Source organism: Tiliqua scincoides, chromosome 3 (genome assembly GCF_035046505.1).
Source record: "Tiliqua scincoides isolate rTilSci1 chromosome 3, rTilSci1.hap2, whole genome shotgun sequence".
NCBI classification, from domain to species: domain Eukaryota; kingdom Metazoa; phylum Chordata; class Lepidosauria; order Squamata; family Scincidae; genus Tiliqua; species Tiliqua scincoides.
The window spans coordinates 196380926-196398395 of record NC_089823.1 but is presented as its reverse complement, the minus strand read 5'-3'; the positions used below and the strand labels follow the sequence as shown (position 1 = coordinate 196398395).

Genomic DNA, 17470 nt, shown 5'->3' with positions numbered 1-17470 from the left:
AAGCTCCAATGGAGATGACTTTCCCATAAAAACTAGTAGACAGTAGAGCTTCTTTTTCACAAGAGGCCCCTGCTGGAGGGGCTCCGGTTTTCATGCATAGGACTGGGCTCTTCGAGCATGTCTCATGTCTCTTATGCATGTCTACTCAAAAGTAAGCCACAATATGGTCAATGGGGCTTACTCCCAGGTTAGTGTGGATAGGACTGCAGACTTAGAGCCCAAGGTATGCATGTCTACTCAGAAGTAAGCCACATTATGGTCAATGGGGTTACTCCCAGGTAAGTGTGGATAGGACTGCGGGCTAAGTCCATGATGGGTGCAACTCTCCACCCCTCAGTATGCCTTCCTCCTGACGTCACTACCGCGCCCCACTCTATGAAGGGACAACTCCGGCGCGTCCCCACTTGATGACGATGGGCGGCCTGATTGGTCTGCCCTCGCCGGGCCGCGGGTGAAGTGTGCAATTGTGATTGGTCGGCGGCGGGTGAGGGACTATGCTGTGCCTGGTTTTGATTGGCCGGCTGGCTTCACCGGGTTCTGGTTTCATGCCTAAGGTTACCGGTGTGCGAGCGAGGGAAGGGGACGCGGACGCTGCCTGAGGACCCCGCCATGTCCCCCCGCTCCCTTGGCGGGTTCCTTCTGCTGCTGCTGTGCCTGCTTGGGGACGCCATCGCCGGGTGAGTCTGGGGGGGAGGAGGAAGCAGCGCAAGCCTCGTTGAGGCACCTCATGTGGCTGCCTGGTGGGGTGGAGCCCCTCCCCAGGGCAGGCCCCCCCCAAGGCAGGCCCCCCCAAGCCCCTCTCCCCAGGGCAGGCCCCCTCCCCAGGGGAGACCCCCTCCCCAAGGCAGGCCCCCCGAGACCCCCTCCCCAGGGCAGGCCCCCTCCCCAGGGGAGACCCCCCCCCAAGCCTCTGGGTTTGTGCCTGGTCGTCCTTCCTCCCCAGCCTTCACCTTCCATTTCAGTCATCATCGTCTAACTCCACCCACTGTGAGTGACAGCTTCCCCCCCCCCACAGATACTGTATGCTTCCTTCTCTTACCCCCGCCCCAAAAATCTGGCCTACTTCCTTGCAGTTTCCTTGCATAACGAATCCTGGGCATCATGACCCCCCTCCCTCTGTTCCTGCCAGCTGTTACAGCCCAACCTGGCTTGGCTCAGCTGCAAGCACTCACCAAGTCAAAATCAAAAGTGGCCAATTTAGCCTTGTGATGTGGGATAAGAGATTATTTGTTTTATTTATTAATTTTCCACACTTTTATTCCGACCTTCCTTCAAGGAGCAGCAGGCAGCACACATAGTTCCTTTCATCCTTTTGTCCTCACAACAGCCCTGCAAGGTAGGTTAGGGTGAGTGTCAGTGACTGGTCTACAGAGCGGGCATTTGAATGTGCATCTTGCTTACTGGGTAAGAGGCACATTTTCAAGTGAGTGCTCCTCTTTTATTTAGCAGAGGGAAAGTAATCGGCCCGCCTCACCCCAGCAGCATCTTTTCTAGTGGCTGTCTGCTGGTGCTCTTTTGCATCTTTTTAGATTGTGAGTCCTTTGGGACAGGGAGCCATTAGTTTGATTTTTCTCTGTAAACTGCTTTGTGAAAAGTGGTATATAAATACTGTTATTAATAATAATAATCCTCTGTGTCTAAGTCCAACTCCAGACAGTGGTTCCCAAACTGTGGGCCCCTGGCCCACCAGTGGGTCATGAGCCCATCTTTGACAGTTTGCAAAACTGACAGGGTAGATTAGGCTATGTGCATCAAGGTTTAAACAAGCTGCTACTTTGGGGAAACACTGCTGCCCAGTCACCATTATTTCCACAGAAGCCTGAGTAGCTGGTAAAGTGAAACTCTTCTTTAGTTGTATCCCAATGCTAAAACATTTGGGAGTCACTGCACTAGGCTATCCTGCCTCTCTTGTTCTATTGAGTACTGTAAGGAAACATCTTTTTTCCAGTTGTTCTTTTTGTTCATTGTGTGCTTCTGGAAGCACCTTTTATTTACTTGCCATGTACTCTGTCCTTCTGTTAAGGCAGTGGTTAAGCCTTTTTAGCACCAGGACCCACTTTTAAGAATGACAATCTGTTAGGACCCACCAGAAGTGATGTCATTAACCTGGAAGTGATGTCATGGCCAGAGGTGACTTCATCAAGCAGAGAAGGATAGAGTGCATAGAGAGATGCTTTTTCCCCTCTCACATAACACCGGAACCAGGGGACATCCCCTAAAATTGAGTGTTGAGGAGTTAGGACAGACAGAAGTTACTCAGTGTTTAGTTAGTCTGTGGAACTCCTTTCCACAAAATGTGGTGATGGCATCTGACCTAAATGCCTTTAAAAGGCAATTGGGCAAATTTCTGGAGGAAAAGTCCATCACAGGTTACAAGCCATGATGTGTATGTGCAAATTCCTGATTTTAGAAGTGGGTTACTTCAGAATGCCAGGTGCAAGGGAGTGGCACCAGGGTGCAGGTCTCTTGTTGTCTTATGTGCTCCTTGAGGCATTTGGTGGGCCACTGTGAGATACAGGAAGCTGGACTAGATGGGCCTATGGCCTTATCCAGCGGGTCTGTTCTTATGTTCTTAAGCAGGAAAATTTTTGACACCTCCCATATGATGCAATCAAATCTAATTGATTAATAAAATAACTTAAAAGCTTACTTTTAAGCTTTTTTTAAAAAAATCCCCCAAATATCCCAAAGGCTGTAATTCTATACATACTTACCCAGGAGTAAGCCTCATTGACTATTATTGGTAAAAGCTTGTTTTTAACCTGTTAAAAATACAGATCTGTAACATTTCCCTAAATGCAGTCACATACTGTTTCAAGTCTAATATATTAAAAATAAAATATATATTGAAATGAGTGGGGACTCACCTGAAATTGGCTCACAACCCCCCCTAGTGGAGCCCAACTCACTGTGAGAAATGTTGTGTTAAGGTATTCATGGCAGTTTTAAAATACTAAAGGAGAGTTGCTTGCATTTATATACCTGGCCCATTGGTGGTCTCTCTTTATACCATCAACTCCTGAGCTCTCTCACCTGTCTTCCTCCTCTTTTTGTTTTTCCCTCAGTGCACAAGGAAACTTAGTGAGAAGGTGTATACTATCAGTGTGTGGACACTTGGTGTGATTGGTTGTGTGTCTGTTCTAATCAAACTCACATATAAAAACAACACTTGCCCCTGAATGTCCTATGCCTGGTTGACAGCCCAATCCTAACCATGGCCTACACAGCGGAATGCACATTCCACTGGTGCAGACTGCTGCAAAAGCATCATAAAGCATTTGCAGCAGCGCAGGGAGCCAGCATGCTCTCGGGAAGGCCAGAGCCCTTCCCATATGTGCCAGTAGAATGACAGAGACCTGCTGGAGCAGGTAAACCTGGCAAAATAGGGCTAGGGGAGGGTGGCACAGGGAGAAGATGCAGGTGGGTGGTGGATCAGACCTGGGAGGAGGACGTTTCATTGGCTGCAGTATATGCTGGATCCTAACCCCCTTCTTTGTCCCAATCTGTCTGCACAGATCAACTAGGACCTCTAACAACCATGAATCCCCCATGGGATGCAGCATAGCCATACCAGTGCCACTGCATCGCCACACAGGGTTTTAGTTAAGATTGGGCTGTGAGAATCATAGTGGGATCTTGGAGGCACTGTACCTGTTCTCCCCTAGATGTTATGGTTGCACATGTTTTCTACAGTTGGCCACAGTATTCAAGTGAAAGAAGTTAACAAACCTTCTTCTGTTGTCCAAGGAAAAGTTGACATTAGAGTAAAAGGCATAATGAATAACTGGCTTTGTAATTTTTCAGGAGGGATTTCTACAAGATCTTGGGAGTGCCTCGCAGTGCATCTGTTAAAGACATTAAAAAAGCCTACCGGAAACTGGCCCTGCAGCTTCACCCAGACCGAAATCCTGATGATCCACGTGCACAGGAGAAGTTTCAGGATCTGGGGGCTGCTTATGAGGTCAGTTTGCAGGAAAAAACTGTGCCCCTGACTTGTGCTCCCACTGCTTCCAAAATTGCTAGCCCTGTTGGAAGCCCTGAAGCTTCCAAAAGTGCTTCAGTGTTTCTTTAGTGAAACTTTCTCAGCTTATATTAACTGAAAAATGTCCAACGCACACACTGTAGCTGTTATCTCGGGACATCATTAGAAGATTTTGTTCCTAATGAGTTCTCTCCACCCCTTTACTCGTCTCTCTTTTCTCTTAGCTGTTTCAGTTGTATGAAAATGATCCCTGAATGGTCTTAAATGTGGTGAACAAATGAGGCAGGAATTTTTTATTATTTGTCTTCAGATCTGCCAAAGTGAAAACAGAGTCTGTCAAAATGTGGGTAACTGGAGCCAGTAATTGACTCAAATGCATCACTGCCTGAATTAGGGCAGATCTACTGCCGCTACCAGTATGCATCCCCCTCCCAAAAAATTTTAGCCTCATGCATGCCCTGCCATTGCTGCCTCCTTGTGCCCAGTTGCTTAGGAAACTATCCAGGGAAGTGGATTGACTTGGAGCTCACCGTTAGATGCAGCGGTGCCTCCTTTCTCTGCACAGTCCCTTTTGGAATAAACAGGATGGGTGGAGCATGCTATGAGTGCTTCTTCCATGTTATCGATGTATTTGTAGGTCAGCCTTGGAGGTTCCTCCAGGGCCAACATGCTTTTGCATTTTTGGAAGTTGATGCTACTATCTATGGCAGTGGTTCCCAAAGTCTTACTCGGACTTTGGGAACCCTGTAAGTTTTCACATGGGGGGGGGGCAGCAGTACAGTTGCTATGATCACACTGCTGCCGGGCAGGGAGGGGGTTTTCACTTACCTGGGAGTCACTCTGGCTCTCTGGAAGGTCTGGAGAGCCTGCAACCCCCTCTGCAGCCCTTCCTGAAGCTTCAAAATGTAGAAAAAAGGGGAAGAAACCCACTTCCTGTTTTAGGACAAAAACTAGAAGTGGGTTTTCCCCCTTTTTTCTACATTTTGAAGCCTCAGGGAGGGCTGCAGAGGGGGTCTCAAGATCCACAGACCCTCCGGACAGCCATAGCTACCCCCAGATAAGTGGGGGGGGAAACCGTCCCTGCCACGCAGCAGCATGATTGTAGCGATCCCCTTAAAGGGGAATGGCCCTTTTCCGGTTCTTCTGGTGGGTTGTGACTCACCGGTTTAGGAATCACTGATCTATGGTGTTAATATTGAACCACACATTAATAATTAGAGGAGTGGATTGTTAAACTTAATTTTATAATGCTGATTTTTCTTTCTCATAGTTCATGGATAACTGGATTAAAAAATTTTCTGTTAGGCTTCATATCCAGGTGCACTCTCTAGTCTGTTCATTTTAGACTGTTGTAAAAGGCCTTTCAGGAAAAACATCTTTCACAATCAATGAAACATGTTTTCACTAAACACGGAAGCGTTAGGATTAGTATATGAATTTTAGAAAATTGGCAAGCTTATTCCTTGCTAACAGTATAGAATAGCCATTTTCAACCACTGTGCCGTGGCACACTGGTGTGCTGCGAATGGTCCCCAGGTGTGCCACGGGAATTTGGGAGAGGGTCATTTATCAATAGGATCATTGGGGGATGTGAGCCCCCATTGACAGCACAGTGTGCCTTGTCAATTATAAAAAAGCTGATGGTGTGCTTTGACCATTTTAGTGCCGCGAGATTAAAAAGGTTGAAAATCACTGCTATAGAAGTTCATTCTCATAGAATTGTAGAGTTGGAAGGGACCCACAAGATCATCTTGTGCAACCCCCTTCCTCTGCTACCAAGAAACCCTCCTAGAACATCTCTAGCAGGTGCCTGTCAAACCTCTGCTTGAAGATCTCCAGTGAGAGAGAGAATCCACCACCATTTTAAAGCATTGCTGAACAGGCACATGTATGTGAATGTCTTCTACAGGTGTTGTCAGATGAAGAAAAGAGAAAGCAGTATGATGCATATGGAGAAGAGGGATTGAAAGAGGGTCACCAGAGTTCCCATGGAGATATTTTTTCACAGTAAGTCTGTTTTGCTCCTCCAAATTGTTTTGCTTGTCTTGTCTCAAATATGACACGAAGGTATTGATGTTAATTCACTGCTGCAGTAGTTACTGCTGTAGATCTCTTTAGTATCCTGCGGTTCTCAATCACAGCTACATGTGTTAATTTGGATGAATGTGCACATATATTAGTGACTGGGAGATAATTTGGAATGTGTTACCTTTTCAAAAGTATATGCATTCAGCCCTCAGTATTCAAGGGCTTGGCATCCATGGATTCCACCATTGGCCAATGCCTCCCCACACCTCAGAGGGCCTCCAGAATGCAATTGGAAACCACTTCCAGTTTGCATCCGCAACTTCCGTTTGCGCTGGAGAAGTGTTCTGAGCTGCAGGCCGGTGCAACTTCCAGAGGGCCGTGCATGGTATCACAATAAGTGATACCTGCCTCCACTTGAATCCCAGCATCTGCAGAATTTATTTGTGAGAGTTTCCAGAACAAAACCCCCATGGATAACAAGCATCCACTGTGTTTAAATTTTAGAAGTACATTGGCCTTACTACAGTCACTTCTTTTTTCTTCCATTTCAAATATCCAGCAAAGGCACATACCAAAACAATAGTCATGTTGCATCTAGCAGAATCATTGATAGGGGCTGCAGTCCTATCCACACTTTCCTGGGACTGTTCTTTCCTGGGACACTTTCCTCACTATTGACTATAGTGAGACTGACTTCTGAGTAGACATGCATAGGATTGGGCTCGAAAATGCTTTACCTTCTGGTTTGCTTTATATAATCACGTGTACAGTTTGCTTCTGTGTGTTTGCAAGCTGCCTTGCCAGATTGGGGCTTAGGAGAACTGTTCTGCAGTGGTTGAGATACTTCCTGGAGGATAGGTTCCAGAAGAGAGTGCTGAGGGACTCCTGTTGGACACCTTGACTGTTTGCTTTTGGTGTCTCTCAAAGTTATATTTTGCCCCCCATGCTTTTTAGCATCTACGTGAAACTGCTGGTAAAGGTCACCAGGGAGGTGGATGTCACCAATATGCAGATGACACCCAATATCTCATTTCAGTCTTCACAAGGAAGCAGTGTAGGTCCTAATCTGTGCCTGTTGTCAGTAATGAACTAGCCTAAATTAAATCTGGACAATGGTACTGTTAGTGAGGAGACTGATGACCTGTGGGTATGGATTACCATCATATTCTTGATGGGGTAGCACTTCCCTTGAAGAAGCAGTTCTGGGGGTATTTCTGGATCCAACCTTGACTTCAGGTGCCTACCATGGCTAGGAACACCCTTAACAATCCTCGCCTCACTTCTGGGTTCAACAGGTCTGGCTATGGTTAACCATATGTTGGTAACATCTGGATTAGACTATTGTTATACTCTCTATGTGGTGCTGACTTTGAAGATTGCCTGGAACTAATACAGAATGCAGCCACTAGGCTTCTTATGGGAGCTAGAAGCTGTGAGCATGACACACTCCTCTTAATTTGACTACATTGGCTGCATGTGCGTTTCCAGGCATAATTTTTAAGGGCTGGTGAAAACTTACAAAGCCCTAAATTGTTTAGGACTTAGGTACTTGACAGACTGTCTCCTTCCACAAGAATCTGCATGTCCTGTGAGGTCACCTCAGGGAAGAGGCCTTGTTCTGGGTGCTGTCTTCATACTTTTGAAGTTTGACTGGTGGTGACCTGTGATGGGGCTCTTTCTTCTGCAATGCTTGGCTTCTGGAATTATCTCCCTCCTGGAACCTAGAATTTCGTACTCCTTGATGGCCTTCTGTCTTAATAATTTTATATTTCACCTTGTTTTTAATTATGTAAGTTTGGCTTGTTTAATGACTTCTTCTATTGAATGGTAATATGTTTGCTGATTATTGTGTGATATTATTTTGTCTTTTTTATCTATAAGAGAAAGGCAGCCTCTAAGTTCATCAAATAAATAAACCCATTCAGTGTCGGAGAAAGTATAGTTGTAAAGCATAGTTTTTGGTATAGTTCTTAGAGCACCCAAATTGTTTCTTTATTGATTTGGAAACAGCCTGTACTTAGTAAGAACTGAATACCATTCTTCAATTTAACCTTGACCACATAATCTGCTGTAATTGCGTTCTAAGGAGGCTAGGCATGTACCATATTTACATTAAGAGAAGAGGCATCAAGGCATTCTGATCATCTGTCCTATGCCAGCAAGGAGCTTGGGGATATAGGGCATTGAAACCCACAGTCAGTAATTAGAATGGGGCAGGGAATGGCATTTAATTCCATTGGTAATGGTATTTAAATTATGGGATTTAAATTATGGGATTTAATTCACGCTCCAGTGGCTCCCACTATCCATCTCGCTGCCCAAGGGGTAGCAGCCTCTTCAGCCCTCTGCACAATACTTCGTTAACGGACACCTTCACAATAGCCATGAAGATCACCCTACAGGGCAGTACAAATTGGCACACCTACCTCTGCAGATCTCTCGTTCAGGCAGTGTAAAAGGACATGATCACTCAAAACCCACCCTGAGATGCAGAACAGTTTGATCAGCCCTTTCCTGCCTACTGTCTTGCTGCTGGAATTTAGAGGAAAGGGAATTTAGTGGCAGTCATGGGTGACAGTCAGGCAAAGTAATCCTCTACAAGAAGGGATCCTGTGTTCTGTCTATAACTCTTTTTCTTTTCATTCTTACAGTCTGATCATTGCTCTCAGTTGAGTTTTTATCCATCTGGGGTCTGTCCTCACAAGCAATTACTATTTCTTTTTCTTTTTATTACAGTTTTCTCTTGGCTGAAGTAATCTTTAAAAACAAGAGTTTTTCCTCCAAAACAGAAACTCCTCTAGGATCTGACTTATTCAGTTATCTGACCTTAGCAGCTAAGTGTTAAATTTAGACAATGAAACCTGTTCATTTTGTTTTGTAAACTGCTTTGTGAACCTTTTGCTAAAAAGCAGTATGTAAATATTAACAATAATTCTGTCTTCTGTTCTGTCCCACCAAATGAGCAGAAATAAAGTTCACCATACATCCAGCGTGCCATATTCTCTCTCAATCAATGATTGTTCTTTTTTTAATAGTTTCTTTGGAGATTTTGGCTTCATGTTTGGAGGCAGTCCTCGTCAGCAGGACAGGAACATTCCAAGGGGAAGTGACATAATTGTGGACCTAGAAGTGACACTGGAAGAGGTGTATTCAGGAAACTTTGTGGAAGTAAGTTTGCCATCCTGCTTTGAGGTGCTGCCTTATTACAATCTTCTAGCCAGGGAACACCCAATTCTAGAGAATGTGGCTATGATGCACTCTTATTTGAACAGAAAGACTGACATGTCTGACTAAGTCTCAGGGCAGTCTCCCATTCATGTCTGCTATGTGTTTGAGATGTGGTGTTGACTTAACCTTCAGCTTCAGACTTATGAGTTTATCCAAGAAAAGTGTATTTCTGTGAAGCATGCAAAAAGTAGTTAGTTGCTATCGTTGTACTACTATTGAGCGGCTGCAGTTTTCGAGAAATGATTAGTCAGTGGGAGGGGATCTCACATTTGTGCCTGCACTGATACTTGTACCTTTAATAGATCACACAGTGAAGCATGTTATTGTTATTTCTGTTCCTAGCGTGCTAGTCTTGAGGGTATTAAAAGATAACAGATGGTAGTGCTAATGTTCTGTTGGAACAGCTGCAGCAATGGATTGTTACGGTTAAGGTTTATGTTAATGAAGCTTCCTGTCTCTTTTCATTACCAAGCAGGAATCTTTCGGCAAAGTAGTTGGTGCTGGCTTATTTTTGGTTGAAACAGTTATTTTTCAACCAGTGTGCCGCAGCACATTGGTGTGCCGGGAATCTTCCACAGGTATGCTGTGGGAGTTTGAGGGTCATTTATGAGTAGGACCATTCAGGAATATGAGACCCGCACCAGCTGTGCAGTGTGCCTTGCCAATTGTAAAGAAACCGATGGAATGCCTTGACAATTTTAGTGCCTTGTCAGTGTGCTGTGAGATGAAAAAGGTTGCTGGGTTGAAACGTAACAGTTTGCATAAAGAGGACTGCATAAATCCCCATGATAATTCTCAAGCAGTGAAAGCCCCTACTTAAACTTCCCCTTGACTCTCCATTAATTGCAGGGAATGAGGGAAGGGGCCCACCTACCTTTGTGCTGGATTTGCATCAGAAATCTACCTTCTGTAAGCCCCATGTGAAATGTTTCTCCCACCAAGTCATCTGGCATGTGCAGAAGACTTTCATGAGTGCAAACTGAAGGTGTGCAAGGTGAAACAAAATTTGCTCGGGGGGAAAGTGATGCCAGTCCTTCTTGCCACTTCCTTGCCCAACATCTAACCTGCAGAGGAGGGAAGTGGTAAGAGAGTGAACCCGTTTCCCAACTTTTCCGAAGCCTTGTATGAGGTGAAACTCATTCTTGCCTCTCCCCAGTTCTTTGTCCTCCTTAAAACTTGGAGATGGGATATGGACTATGTCATTTCAGTTAATTTCATGTGGAACTTTTGCATAAAGCAAAAGTCTCTCACATTGTTTCTGCCTTCTGCAAAGCCAGTGCTAAAGGAGATGGGACCTTACCCAGTCCCCTTACTCTTCCACGCACAAAGGATGTATTTGTGGCAACCACTGATAATAATTGGCTGAAAAATTGTGCCAGAATTTGTGGATTCCTGCTCAAAGTGTTGCAGGTAATTGAATATCTGCAATAAATGGTTCTTTGTGAAGGCTGGGGTGGCAAACTGAGATATATGGGATGTTTTTCTTCTCTTTTCATGCCATTGGAACTGTGTGTTATGATTTGATTGTTCTGGTTCCATTTGCAGGTTACTCGAAACAAACCTGTGGCGAGACAGGCACCAGGCAAGCGGAAATGCAATTGCCGGCAGGAGATGAGGACGACCCAGCTGGGCCCAGGACGCTTTCAGATGACCCAAGAAGTTGTCTGTGATGAGTGTCCCAATGTCAAGTGAGTTTGAGGCTGGTTGGACCTTTTGGGTAGTTTGTAATCATGTCGGGAGGAAGGGAGTGGTTATGTTACCAGCATGAGCCACATGGTGTTGTAATGTATTGCTCATCTGCTGGAATGAAAGCAGGAAGGAGGAGCAGTTTAAGTTGGAAAGCCTTCTGAGTTATTCAGTCAACTAAAGCCTGATTCATTGCCCCATCGTGCGTAGGTACAGTGTCCCTGCGACAATTTGTCCTTCAAAATAGCAGAAATTCTTCAGATGTGGTGTTGCATAGAACTTGTGAATGCCTCTGGTAATATTCTTGTAGATTACTTCTTGAGTCACTTGGAAACCCCCTGAGCCCCACAGAATTTTGTGGTGTTCCTGTAGTATCACAGGGGAATAATAGGGTAGCCCCACCAGAACTGTCCTCAAAACATGCAGTATATTTACACAATGTGGTCCAAATGGAGGAGGAAAGCAGAAAACTCTTGATGGGCCAGACACTAAAGAAAAAACTTGTTTGGCTGAACAAACATGTAGTTTTCTCATTGTTTTGCTTTCATTCTCTTTGGCTCTTCAGGCTTGTGAATGAGGAACGAACCCTAGAAGTGGAGATAGAGCCTGGTGTGAGGGATGGCATGGAATATCCCTTCATTGGGGAAGGTATGACATTAACACCCTTTCTTAAAAAAACTGCAGTTGTGCTTGCCAAAGCTGTAGTAGCAAAGAGACCCCAGTGGGATCGGTGGAATTTGTAAGAAAACGAACGAATTATCAATTCCTTTGTCTCAGTTTTGAAAACTTTGGGGGGGAGGGGCTGGTGCATCTGTAAAAGTTCACTACCTCTGATCCTGATGTTCCTTGGCAGAGATCATTTTTATGCTGCTGAATAAGGGGAAAAAATGGAATGGGATCTTTGTGAGAAACAAACGGTACCAGAAAAATGGTCAACAACTCTGTACCTTGGATGCAGTACCCCATTGTTCCCTGTAGAGGAAAGGGGGCATTCCTTACAGAATGAGAATGCCCTTGCACCAGCACAAGGTAGGGTCAGCTGAGCAATGAAATCTCCTCATGCCAAGGGTTGACTGTTAGTTCCAGTCTGGTCTTTAAGAACATAAGAAGAGCCCCGCTGGATCAGGTCAAAGGCCCATCTAGTCCAGCTTCCTGTATCTCACAGTGGCCCACCAAATGCTTCAGGGAACACAGAAGACAACAGACACAACCTGCATCCTGGTGCCCTCCCCTGCATCTGGCAATCAGAAGCAGCCTACCTCACCTTGCACATACCTACCATGACTTGTAACCTGTGATGAACGTTTCCTCCGGAAATTTGTCCAATCCCCTCTTAGAGGCATCTGTTAACCAACATCCTGAGTACTTTTCAACATATTTCAATTTGGAGTCTCCTTGAAGTCACTTCCTAGTGCCTTTAGTTAGGGCATGGGCTCATGACAGGAGGGAGAGTTTCTTTCAGCTCTGGTTCTAAGCAAAATTCCATTGGTGATCGGAACAGCATCAGAGAGGTCCAGCGCCTAAGTCTGTGTCTGTCTTGACTAGCAGCAGGCCAACTGAGCTAATTTGAACATGCTCCAGCTCTTAAACCACTTCTGGCTTAGTGTTGCTGCGCCCTGGAGGCCTTCTCACAGCAGCTTGACGCCAGAGCCTTAAAAGTAAGAATTTTAATGAAATGGATTTCTCTGTATTGGTAGATCATGTGATTTCTGGAAAATCTTTAGGGAAGAGTTAGATGTGGCTTTTGCCTCATTATTATTGGGAGGTAATTAATTACTTTTTGAATCTGCTTACGATGCCAAATCCACATTCGAATGTTCACAGGTGAACCTCATGTTGACGGAGAGCCAGGTGACTTGCGGTTCCGAATAAAAGTTCTCAAGTAAGATATCTCAAACCATTTTTGTTCTGTTTACTGGGATAAACCATCTGTAAATTTCCTGTGTTAATCACTGCAGAGGGAAATTCCTTCCTCAGATGATGCTGAGCAATGTAATTTTCAGGGGCTGGATGGTATCTGCTGATAGGTGGGTTTCTAACAAATGCTGTAGTTGTGATTTGGGGAAATATCCCCCTTTCCAGAGTGCTTCTCAGACTGTAGAACTGTCTCAGAGAAACAGGGCATCTGAAGGGGGAGTGAAGTTTCAAGGAAGGATGGGATCCTGAATTAGATAAAGTCTTCCCCTACCAGCCAGGTCCTGGATAAGATGATTGTTCCAGGCAGAGAACTCTTGCTTATTTATGTTGCCTTGGTGAGGAGTCTGCATAGCCAGTTATTCCAATCAGATTTGGGAAAGAGGGAAGAGCTGCTGCATGCTAAAGATGGTTCCCTGTATGTGATTTAAGGACAGTCATGGTCTATTCCTCTTCTAATTCCAGTTTTGAGTTAACGTGTTAATCTACTGATCCTCACATGTAGCAGCAAGTTGTTTAGGATTTCATATGACACACTTAACACCTTCACCTATGGAATAGCATGTAAGCTTGATTGGGTCGGCATAAAGTATTTTAGAATGATCACTCAAGTTTCAAAAGTTGGAGAAAGAATACTACATAACATGTTATCTGCATGGAATTTTGATAATATAGAAGAGACTGTCGTCAACCAATGAGTCTCTCTCATCCAGCCCCAACCAAGCCTATAGTGTCTGGTGGTTACCCAGGACTTGCCCCATTCAGGACTAAGTAGAACTAGGAATTAGCTCCCTGGCAGGTATTGGGCAAACCTTACAAAACTCACTAAGCTATAAAACTTCTTCACAGCTTGGAAAGTAGGACTGCTTGGAAAGCCAATATGATTCCTTTCTGCAAAGTCTGGGACAGATTGTGTGGCTTTGGGAACTGGAATAACAGAATTGCAGGACAATTCTGCACCTCTTATTCGTTTCAGCTTTAAGTGTTTGCTTTTTTGAAGACAAGACAATTGAGTAAGGTTAGAGGATGAGTACATTTGCATTCATGGAAATACAATGAAAAGTGGATACACTTGTAGTTATAGCTGAAGTAATGAAGTGAAAACATGACTGTTCTTCTGTCTGCAGGCACCCAGTCTTTGAACGAAGAGGGGATGATTTATATACAAATGTGACTATCTCGCTGGTCGAGGCTCTAGTGGGCTTTGAAATGGACATTGCCCATTTAGATGGGCATAAGGTGAGGAAGAAGTTCAGTTTTATTTGAAAGTGTGTGTGTTCACTGTAAGCTCCACCACTAAGTCCGTTATGCTGTTATCTTTACATTTATACCCTGCAGAAGAGAAGCTTATTGCAAGTGGTAATCTTGTTGTAATATCTCTTCTTCACCCCACCACTTTGTTTTTCCTTCATCAGGTCCATGTTGCCCGTGATAAAATCACAAAGCCTGGTGCCAAGCTGTGGAAGAAAGGAGAAGGTCTTCCCAACTTTGACAACAACAATATTAAAGGCTCTCTAATAATTACATTTGATGTGGACTTCCCCAAAGAGCAGCTGACTAGTCAACAGCGGGAAGGTTTGTCTTTTTAAGTATCCTAGACCAGTACTATGTTGGTGGATACCAAATGGCTTGATTAGTAACTGCAGTTACTAGTATGTACTCTTCCTAGTGCGATGAGTTAGTTCTTTTGCTCTCGACTCTGATAATTCTGTGTGCAACTCCTGAGTTAGGAGCACCATAGGCTATTTCTGTTGTCTTCCGTTTTTAGCTGCTGTGCTCAGTGGAACATTAGATCTATTGGAGTAGTTCAGCTCTATAGTAGCAGATATTTCTAAATTCAGTTGTTGTACTGAGTCTCTGGGAAGGAACTGCCCTATTTCTGTTCTTTTCTACAAAACCAAACTGGCTGTAGCATGACCCCATTCTGTGTCTATTTCAAAGCCTGTAAGGAAAGTGCCAGAAGCTCTTCTAGGACAATTGCATATTAATGAGGGTGGAAGCAACAGCAGATGCTTTGCTTGTTCCTTGTCTCCTTTGAGCCATAGCTAAGATAAAGTCATTGCCTTTGTGGCACAACAGTTTTTCTGCCTGTTGGAAGTATTTGCATATATTTGTTATGGGAGGCAGTATCTCTCTCAGAACATTTATGTAACTTAATGTGAATGGAATGCACTAGCTGAGAATTGGGACAGCTTGAGGTCAGGTCACTTACTTTTGACAAATTGGAAGTTTTGCAAGCTTGCTGTGATCGTGTTTTGTTTTTTGTTTTTCAGATCTCAAACAGCTGCTGAGACAAGCATCAGTGCAGAAGGTGTATAATGGACTGCAGGGATATTAAAACCATGGGGGAAATAGACTTTTGTTCCAAATGAGTGAAATCAATGCTGTAAAGTACAGCCTTGTCTTCTGGTCATTGTAGAACAAAGCTGAGTGATGTTGGAGTGGCCACTATGTTAAAAATAGTGAAAGTAATTCTGAGATGGGTCAGAAGACAGTAAAAGAAATGTCCTGATTCAGGAGACAACTGGTGCTGCCTGTTTCGGAGCAGTCAAGCTCCAGAAGCAAGAGATGTGAGGCGTTTTAACATACGTACCAAGTTGAAATTCTCGTTTTAAAATATATTTTGATGTTACTTTTGATGTTCCTCTGAATGAATTTTCCAAATTTTGTTTTTACTAGCTCTCTGTTCAACCTCGCATCACGTCTGTTTAGGAACTGCACCTCATGGGTTCTTTGCTGATTGCATTTTTGATTCCTGAGTCCTAGTTTTGACATTGTTGGTTTGAAAACATTTCCTCAGTGCCATTCTTGTCATCTGGGGTAGGTGGGGGGACATGTCTTCTACCTCTAAGTCTACTGGATTTGAGGCATGTGCAAGCCTTATCTCTGAAAGTTCCCTTTGTTACCTACTTCCTTCTGCTTTTACGGTTCTCTTTGCACTGGGGAAGTGTGCTTTGGGCCACCATCCAAAGGAGCACTTAGTTCTCCACCAGCACTGCTACAATCTGTGGCACAGTCCGTGAGACTTCGGCAGCTGAACTATTCATTTCTAAGACTGGTGGCAGTGCTTACCATTGAGTTTCCTTTATAGACTGTAGTGAAAGTTGTATGAATTTGTAATCCATTGTGTCATAAAACAAACAATGCAGCAAGCAAAGACTATGCAGTCCCTTAGGTGGAGCAATTAGCTCATAAGTGTGTTTGGATAGAGGAATGTTTGCCATTAGACTTATGGCAGAGAGAAGATTCTTCTCCATTATAATAATACAACTAAGGGTGAAGTCTAATATTTGTGGTTGTCACCAACCCTCCCCTCCTCTGAACCTGTGGCAAGAAATCCAAGGGTGCTTGTGTTAACACTGGATTTTTGTGTGAAGTGCAAACAGAATCTTGCTGCAATTGCCTGCAAAATCCCACTGGGAAGGGAGAGCAAATTTCTCCCTTCCTACTTCAAGTTCTCTGTGAAGAAAAGAGAGGCGATTCGCTTTCATTTTCCATGCAGCTGTTGCAGAACACAGCAACAGCAGTAACAAGGCTCTGCAAAAGGTCAACCACCGAAGAGAAACCATTTCCCTTTTCCTCCAGGGAGAAATAGAAGGGAAGAGAGAAGTGAGTTTCTCTTATGAGTTAGGGTTTTGCAGCAGCACTTCATTACTGTTTATTTAATAGATTTATATCCCACTTCTTGATCAAAATGATCCGTAAAATGGCTTCTAATACCATAAAATAACTTTGGAGCCCTATAGCCCTCTGATTGATACCTCCACTCACTTTTCCAGTTCCTGGGTAGAGTTCTCTTCAGGCAGGGATGGGGAGGTGAGCTCCCTGCAGCTGCTCCGTTCTTTGGTTCAGGCTGATCATCCCCCTTGCTGTAATGTTTATCCAGTTGCCACTACCTCCTGCAAAAGCCCTACAGGAGGGGAAGAGACTAGTTCTTTCCCACATAGAAAATAGGGAAAAAAGAAGTGACTTGGCAGTGAAAGAAGTGAGCTGCCTGTTGGATTTTTGCAGGAGCCAAATGCTGCTGGCACTTTTTACAAAAGCCTGACTTGCCGTAGTGGAAACATATTTCCCTTCATCATAAATGAGAGGGACCTTCTCTTCAATGTGCCGACTTTCTGTTACAACTGCAACGGTAATTGCAGGACAAGGGAGGAGCCCTTGTAGCTGGTGAACATGTGAGTGAATTTTGAGGACGCTTTCTAAGAGCCATTTTACCTATCAACATATTTCGGACAATTTGCTTCATGCACATTGGGAAAATGGCCTACACCACTGTCGCTTCATCTTTTGGGTAGTAACTACCATGTTGTCTCTTTTTTTGGCTCTTTGTCTTGAAGTGAAACTGTGGAAAACACATTTTCTCCATAGCTTCTCATTCAGCAGCCTTCAGTAGGAACCTTAGAAACAATTCATGTTTTACATAAGAAGAGCCCTTCTGGATCAGACCAAAGGCCCATCTAGTCCAACTTCCTGTATCTCACAGTGGCCCACCAAATGCTTCAGGGAGCACACAAGAGAGCAAGATACAACCTGTGTCCTGGTGCCCTCCCCTCCATCTAGCATTCTGAGGTATCTGCAAAGTGTACTGCCACAGTAAATATTTATAAAGCATAAACTGGAGACATGAAC

General features: G+C 44.3%; 1 protein-coding gene across 2 annotated transcripts; it reads left to right on the top strand.

Moving 5' to 3' along the window:
• The first annotated feature begins 503 nt into the window (after nucleotides 1-503).
• On the top strand, nucleotides 504-15629 carry DNAJB11 (DnaJ heat shock protein family (Hsp40) member B11). 2 transcript variants are annotated; one of them, XM_066620581.1, is made up of 11 exons: nucleotides 504-677; nucleotides 3066-3089; nucleotides 3805-3961; nucleotides 5892-5989; nucleotides 9046-9178; nucleotides 10784-10926; nucleotides 11490-11572; nucleotides 12749-12806; nucleotides 13966-14077; nucleotides 14254-14413; nucleotides 15112-15629. In XM_066620581.1, exons 1-11 carry the CDS (start codon nucleotides 610-612, stop codon nucleotides 15174-15176), a joined length of 1101 nt encoding a protein of 366 aa, XP_066476678.1. In that variant the 5' UTR covers nucleotides 504-609; the 3' UTR covers nucleotides 15177-15629. The 2 variants fall into 2 exon arrangements, with proteins under 2 accessions (XP_066476678.1, XP_066476679.1); XM_066620582.1 differs by lacking the exon at nucleotides 3066-3089 and having other exon boundaries at nucleotides 505-677.
• Nucleotides 15630-17470: the final 1841 nt, after the last annotated feature.